Source organism: Triticum dicoccoides, chromosome 3A (assembly GCF_002162155.2).
Source record: "Triticum dicoccoides isolate Atlit2015 ecotype Zavitan chromosome 3A, WEW_v2.0, whole genome shotgun sequence".
Classification (NCBI taxonomy): Eukaryota; Viridiplantae; Streptophyta; class Magnoliopsida; order Poales; family Poaceae; genus Triticum; species Triticum dicoccoides.
Genome location: NC_041384.1, coordinates 671,820,849 through 671,828,140, shown reverse-complemented (window position 1 = coordinate 671,828,140; position 7,292 = coordinate 671,820,849). Strand labels below are relative to the sequence as shown.

At 40.2% G+C, this 7,292-nt stretch overlaps 1 protein-coding gene across 1 annotated transcript in view; it reads left to right on the top strand.

Moving 5' to 3' along the window:
- The window catches only part of LOC119272832 (dynamin-related protein 3B-like), a 7,636-nt gene extending 623 nt beyond the window's left edge, over positions 1 to 7,013 (top strand). Inside the window, exons 2-21 of the mRNA XM_037554208.1 lie at positions 543 to 598; positions 721 to 1,003; positions 1,097 to 1,125; positions 1,206 to 1,307; positions 2,120 to 2,188; positions 2,270 to 2,329; positions 2,425 to 2,538; positions 2,712 to 2,760; positions 2,865 to 2,974; positions 3,067 to 3,159; positions 3,427 to 3,519; positions 3,654 to 3,791; positions 4,053 to 4,163; positions 4,742 to 4,849; positions 4,949 to 4,991; positions 5,133 to 5,281; positions 5,369 to 5,515; positions 6,044 to 6,096; positions 6,215 to 6,314; positions 6,407 to 7,013. Coding sequence (XP_037410105.1) covers positions 543 to 598; positions 721 to 1,003; positions 1,097 to 1,125; positions 1,206 to 1,307; positions 2,120 to 2,188; positions 2,270 to 2,329; positions 2,425 to 2,538; positions 2,712 to 2,760; positions 2,865 to 2,974; positions 3,067 to 3,159; positions 3,427 to 3,519; positions 3,654 to 3,791; positions 4,053 to 4,163; positions 4,742 to 4,849; positions 4,949 to 4,991; positions 5,133 to 5,281; positions 5,369 to 5,515; positions 6,044 to 6,096; positions 6,215 to 6,314; positions 6,407 to 6,601 — 2,102 coding nt within the window. The 3' untranslated portion in view covers positions 6,602 to 7,013. The remainder of the gene's footprint in view (positions 1 to 542; positions 599 to 720; positions 1,004 to 1,096; positions 1,126 to 1,205; positions 1,308 to 2,119; positions 2,189 to 2,269; positions 2,330 to 2,424; positions 2,539 to 2,711; positions 2,761 to 2,864; positions 2,975 to 3,066; positions 3,160 to 3,426; positions 3,520 to 3,653; positions 3,792 to 4,052; positions 4,164 to 4,741; positions 4,850 to 4,948; positions 4,992 to 5,132; positions 5,282 to 5,368; positions 5,516 to 6,043; positions 6,097 to 6,214; positions 6,315 to 6,406) is intronic.
- The last annotated feature ends 279 nt before the right edge of the window (positions 7,014 to 7,292 follow it).

Genomic DNA, 7,292 nt, shown 5'->3' with positions numbered 1-7,292 from the left:
TAATCCGTCCGTCTCCGCAGATGGAACGGGGACCCGATGGTAGCTAGGTTGATTTGGTCATGCGGTTGGCGTGCTCGCGAGCATGGTAGCTCTAGTACTGCATTGCGGCCGATTAATTACCGGGGTTGCAGACGATTGTGTAGTTGCGGTGCTGGTGGTTGTTTGGACGAATCATGCCCAAGCTGGTGGCGGTTTTTGATGAGTATATTATATGCTATAGCACAGCTGTTGCTGCCTTGCCATATTTTTTGGGTTGGGAGATGATGCTTTTGGGTAGGCATTGTGGTAATTCCAGTTATTTGGCACCTTATCATGATTTGGTTGTGCTGATGCTAGGTCCATGCTGCTTTCTGGGGCGATTTTAGTTTTAGTGGTTGTGGTTGTTTCTACAGCCTATGGTTTGCCCTCTTTTGGATATATGTAGTGCCCTTTATGTATTGCTGCATTCTGGGGTATATTGTTCGTTTGAACATTGAACGTCTTAACGGTATCCTCGAATGATAGTATTGTTTGGAAATTTTATTATTGCTGTGTATATTCAGTGACGTTGATCCAACGGCTGATACCGTTCAATTACTCTATTCTTTGTTTGAAAGAAGTGCTGGAAAGTTTAGTGACAAATTATAATCTGGGGCAGAGAATCGTGTAGTGCACTGACTTGGTTTTAATAACTAGAATCATGGTAATACCTGTTAATGATAAAACTCAACATCGATGCAGGCAGAAACGGACAGGGAGGCTGGCGGTAACAAGGGCGTCTCAGATAGGCAGATACGTCTGAAGATCTATTCGCCAAATGTTCTCAACATCACTTTGGTCGATCTGCCTGGAATTACCAAGGTGCCAGTTGGCGACCAACCAACTGACATCGAGGCCAGAATAAGGACTATGATATTGTCATATATCAAGCACAAGACATGCATCATATTGGCTGTTTCTCCAGCAAATGCAGATTTAGCGAACTCTGATGCTCTTCAAATGGCTCGGCAAGCTGATCCTGATGGTATGTATGCCTCTCGAAGTCATGTGTTTAGTTTGATAGACCCCATTTCTGTTAAGATGCAAATCTTACTTGGTGGATTCTTTGTTCATGTAGGTTCTCGAACAATTGGTGTTATCACAAAGGTTTGCCCCTGAACCTTAAAATATACTCCTTTAAATGTCACCCAACTTCTGATCTGTACTGCTCTTCTGTTTTCTTCCAGTTGGACATAATGGACAGGGGCACTGATGCCCGGAATTTTTTGTTGGGAAATGTCATCCCATTACGACTTGGTTATGTTGGTGTCGTAAACCGCAGCCAGCAGGTACTTCAGTTTGCAGCATGCTAGTTTAAGGATCATGCATCAATAACTTAATATCCTCATGACATCGCTTTCTTTTGCAAGTTTGGTAGTGGCCCAACTTTGTGGTCGCTGTGCTCATTTTCAGATGAAGTAATTTACTAATTTTGTGTCATTGTGGACTGTTGCCTGTCGATAAATAGTTGTTAACAACCCTAACTAACTTAGGTGAATTTAACACCTGGTGTAAAAGAAATGGCGAACTTAACACCTAGGGGCTGTTTGGTTCGTGCCATTGCCAGCCCCGCCAAACCTGGGCTAGCCAAAAGATTGGCGAGCGAATCTGCCGCCGATAACTCGCCAACGAATTGGCGTAGGATTGAACTAGAGAAACTGAGGTGGTCTGGGCGCGCCAATTTTTGGGTAGTCATCCAAACGGGCAACGAAATCTGGTCAACGACCAATGTTTTGGACGGGCAGCCCAGGGCTCCAATCCAAACAGCCCCCTATTTATATGTACTCCCTCCGTTTCTAAATACAAGTCTTTTTATAGATTTCAATAGGAACTACATACGAATGTATATAGACGCATTTTAGAGTGTAGATTCACTCATTTTCCTTGGTATGTAGTCCACATTGAAATATCTAAAAAGACTTGTATTTAGGAACGGAGCGTGTATCAAAGATCATTTTCAGAATGCTGTGCTAGTAAGTATTGACTGTAGGAATGTCTTGAACGTAATTTGTTATTGCACAGCACTGTCTTTGGTGATACATAAGTTTTCTTCCTTTTCATTTATATAGTTTTCTAATGTATATTGTGCTAAATGATGTAGGATATCAATTCAGATGTCAGTGTCAAGCAGGCTCTGGCCCGAGAAGAAAGTTTCTTCCGTACTCATCCGGTATGCTGCAGTGAAGTCCACTGTTTCTTCAGTTTGTGTTCTTCTTTTTATTTCATCATTCTGAAATGTAACTCATTTCAGGCATACAACGGTCTTGCTAAGCACTGTGGGATACCACAGTTAGCAAAGAAGCTAAACCAGGTATTTTGGTGAAGCGGATGTCTGTTGTATCCCATGTTATATGACTTTCAGATTTATGCTGTGATTTAACTAATAATACATCTACATGGTTTCAGATCTTGGTCCAACATATAAGAACTATTCTGCCTGGACTGAAGGCTCGCATAAGTTCTCAATTGACAGCTATTGCTAAGGAGCATGCCTTTTATGGTGACCCAGTCGAGTCCAAGGTCTGGTGAATTAATTTTATTTGGTCAAAGTGATAAGAAACATACCTCTTTTGTTAACATTTGTATATGAGTAGGTTGGTTTAGCAGCTAGTAAAATCTGGTTGCTTAATCATGCTTCTGTTATTCTTTTGGTCTTTGCCTTGATGATCAATCCCTATGTTTCATCTTTGCAGGCTGGGCAAGGCGCTAAGCTTTTGAACATTCTAGCTAAATACTGTGATGGTAATAACTGAACCATGACCACCTTCCTGGCTCCTTTGCTTCAGTCATGTATATTATGCTATATTTTGTTATTTGTAAATCTAAATAACATGTGTGTGCTGCAGCTTTCTCGTCTATGGTAGAAGGAAAAAATGAAGATATATCAACAATCGAGCTTTCTGGTGGAGCAAGAATTCATTATATTTTTCAATCTATCTTTGTCAAAAGCTTAGAGGTTTGTAATTTTGTTGCCAAATCTTCCGTTATGCTACATCGTAGCATTCATCATATCCATTATCATTAAGATCTAAGCTCTGTCTTTTATAGGGTGTTGACCCTTGCGAGGATGTCACTGATGAAGATATCCGCATGGCTATACAGAATGCAACTGGTCCTAGGAGTGCTTTGTTTGTACCTGAGGTATGATGCACTTGTGCCCTTCGCGTAAGAATTGTGTTAATATACTCCCTCCGGTCCTAAATATTTGTCTTTTTAGAGATTTCAAATGGACTGCCTCATACGGATGTATATAGACATATTTTAGAGTGTAGATTCACTCATTTTGCTCCGTATGTAGTCACTTGTTGAAATCTCTAGAAAGACAAATATTTAGGAACGGAGGGAGTAGATGGTTTGGATACTGGTCATTTGAGCTGATAATAATTCATTTTGCTAAAAAATTGTCAGGTGCCATTTGAAGTCCTTGTGCGCAGGCAAATCAGCAGATTGCTTGATCCAAGTCTGCAGTGTGCAGATTTCATATATGAGGAACTGGTTAAGGTATGTCAGTCCAGCTGTAAAATCTTGGAAACTGAAATTTAAGCATCTATTTGGTTAAATTTGCACATAACGTTAAATAACTTTCAGCTTTCTATATTTTATTACTTCTCTTGCTAACTTCTGTTCTGCTGTAGATGAGCCACCGTTGCCTTAGCAATGAGCTGCAGCAGTTTCCTATACTCAGAAGGAGCATGGATGAAGTAATTGGGAAGTTTCTACGGGATGGGCTTAAGCCAGCACAAGATATGATAGCACACATAATTGAGATGGAGGTAAACACTGTCTTGCCTTATAAGGATTCTACTAACAAACACATATGAGAATTGACCCTATTTGACTTGAGCTTCCGTATACAGTGATGAAAACACCTCCACAATTCTGCGTCTCTTATTTAATAGCCCCAACACCGATTATTTTTGTAAAATTATTGCGAGTCTCTGCTCTGATTAATTTGTTCCCTTTGTTATTCCTTCGTTGTTCTGATATCTGGTCTTTTTTCATTATTTTTACTTGAGATGATATTAACTGTGCAGGCCGATTACATAAACACATCTCACCCAAGTTTCATCGGTGGTAGCAAGGCTGTAGAACAAGCACAGCAACAAGTCAGAGCCGCTAGATTGCCTGCAACAGTGGTTAGAAGAGTATGTATATGTTTTTAAGTATTAGATAAGTAATTTATGCAAGTGATGCCTTGTAAATGAGTTTTTTAACTGATACACACTGCTTCCATTTCTTACTGACATGTACTGTCAGAACTTGGAATTATAAGAAGACTTAATTAGTGATGCATTTGCATATAGTGTTTCTTATATACGATGGCAAGATTCCTATAAATATATAGCTAAACTGGAAATTATTCAATAAATGTTTCTACTATGTTGAATTTTTCATTATAATGATCTCAGTGCAATTCATGATGACCCTGTTATATGCTCATCCACAGTGGATATCATCACATCAACATGTCAGTGTACCATTTATATCATTTGGAGAAGGCGTGGATGCCACACCAACTCTAGCTGTACATGTTAGAATTTCTGGTGCTATATAAGGATTTTGGGCATGTGATTTATATTTTTGGCACGCTTTAGCAAGTTGATATACAGATGAATGTTCTCTTACTAAGTTATGCTCTTGTCACTCATTAGCTACATATGTAATTCGAACCAGTCCACATTTTTTGAGCTACACCCTAGTATTTAACAGTACTACATTGCAGGATGGAGTAGATGCAGATAGGCCACAGGCTTCTGAAAAAACCCAAAAAGCACGTGCATTATTGGGTAGAACCACTGGTGTAAATGGAGTTATCACCGACCAGATCCAGGTTTTTTGCCTTGCTATTTTTTAATCAGCAAGGTTACTACTGATTTGGTGGAGTGTTTCTGAGATTGTGCTCCTTTGCTGTTGTGGTCATTATTAGCAGGGGGTACGATCGGCTGCTGAGGCAGAGAGACCAGGTTCTTCAGGTAAGGGGTGTCTTAGAAATGATATGTATCTTTGATTATGTATATGCTGCTATATTGGAGTGCAGTATGTCAGCTTAGTGTTTTTTGGAAGAGTAGTACAATTCCACCTCAGCCCATTTTACTTAACCGCTTATTTTCCAGGTAGTGGAAGCACTTCTTTTTGGGGCTCAATATTCACCTCAAGCGAAGACCGCGCACCTTCTTCAGCAAGAGGTGGTTCAACGAACAAATCTTATGCTTCAGCTACTCCCAACCTGGAACATTCATTCTCTTCAATACAGTTAAAAGAGGTGAGCTATCTTATTCATGCCCTTTTAGTTTTTCTACCAGTGTTATTTGAACGTGTTAAGTGATTGATGGAGACCATTGTGAAACAGCCACCGCTAGTCCTCAAGCCTTCAGAAAGTCATTCTGAGCAGGAGGACCTTGAAATAGCAATCACAAAATTGCTGCTGCAGTCATACTACAATATAGTCAGGAAAAATGTTGAGGATTTTGTACCAAAAGCAATTATGCATTTTCTGGTAAGATTCTTGCAACTCAATTATTTACTTAAGAGTGCCTACTGCACCTTTTTTTGTGTGCACAATCTGTTATATTTTCTGGTATGATGACTGTTTCTGTGTACGTTCTTTTTGTACCATTTCCATAGTTGCATAGTAAGCATAGAAGAGGGACAGTACATAAATATTAAACACAGCAATGTAAATATTAAACCCAGCAATGTTCTGGTCTCAGTTACTGCCAAGCAAGGTTCAACACCCTGGGAGGCATTATCAAACACTGTTGGGCACGGTTATTAATGTGGCTTTGCAGCATGATTAAATTTTCCTCTTAATTTAAGCATTTGTTTTAATTGTGAGCTTGATTGCACAGATTGCTCTAAAACACATTTTTGTTTAGAAAGATGTGGATTTGATCAGATCTCTTCCATTCTTTCTTTTCCTTACTTGTGACTCAGTCCATAGTGGCTGGAAGCTGCACAGAATGCTTAGTACCAAGTATGTTGTGTTTTTCAGTTCAGTTCTTTAAGGGATTGATTTGTCTTGCAGGTTAATCACACGAAAAGGGAGCTGCATAATTTCCTTATAACTACCCTTTATAGGTGAGGAAGGCACTTTGTACTCTTGAAATTTTGAATGATGTCTGGTGAACAGAGCAAAATTAGTTCCTGTTGCTGCTGTACATTATAGTTATTGATACTTACATATATACCAATGCAGAGAAGAGCTCTTTGGGGACATTCTCAGAGAACCTGACGAAATAACCACAAAGAGGAGGCAGATACGCGATACTCTTAAGGTCCTTCAGCAAGCCTACAAAGTATGTTTCCGCAACTGGTCGGATCTCCATCTAATTATGTCACGCACTATACTTGATCTGACCTGTTTTGTGCCTTGTGTTTCTTGATGCAGACTTTGGACGAGATACCGCTTGAAGCGGAGACAGTCGAGAGGGGCTATTCCCTGGATTCTGATGCGACGGGTCTACCACGGGTCCATGGGGTTTACGATGGAAGCTCACCATATTCGACTCCGAAGCAAACAAGGCCTAGGAAATCAAGCCACTCTGGGGAGCAGCAACAACCTTTCAGTGGCAATGGGTTTTGATATTGCCTTTCACGATCATCCCCCGGATTAGTAGTGATTGAGCCAGCGGATGTGCTGGTAGCAACACATCATTCCGCCTTTGGGTTTGTCAGTTCGGTACCCAATAGATATGTTTTCTCTCTAGCCATTGCTATTCTTTTTAGTGTTGCGCCCAACGAAAGCATTGGCGTGGTGCCAAATTTTTGCCATGTGCCCTCTTGTACAGTATATCACTGCCCAATCATTTCGACTTAAAATGAAACCGGTGATGGGTATAGATTTTTGTTTTAAACCCATGGAAGAAGCTATGGGAACCTTTAGTTTTAGTGCCAAGTACTTGTATCTAAACACGGTTGGTTTTGCCGTGATAAGTCTGACATGGTTCGTGTTAAGATGCGAAGAGGTTGTGCTACATGAATATGTTTTTTGTGCATCGGATATGATATTTTCGTTACCCCATGATGATTAGTTATCCTGATGATTGTTGCAGCACTCCATGATTCTTTTTCGGGACAGTTTTCTGATGAGAACGTGCGTTTCTTTTCTCTTTTTACGCTGGACTATGAATCCACCCCCTCTCCTTTTGATTTCCTCGTTTGAAGAATTCTGGGGACCAATCCCCCTTCCACTCAGAGAAGTTAAAGCATCTCCAATAGCCGCCCTATAATAGTGTAAAAATTATGGGCAGCCAAATAAAAGGCTTCAAGTAATG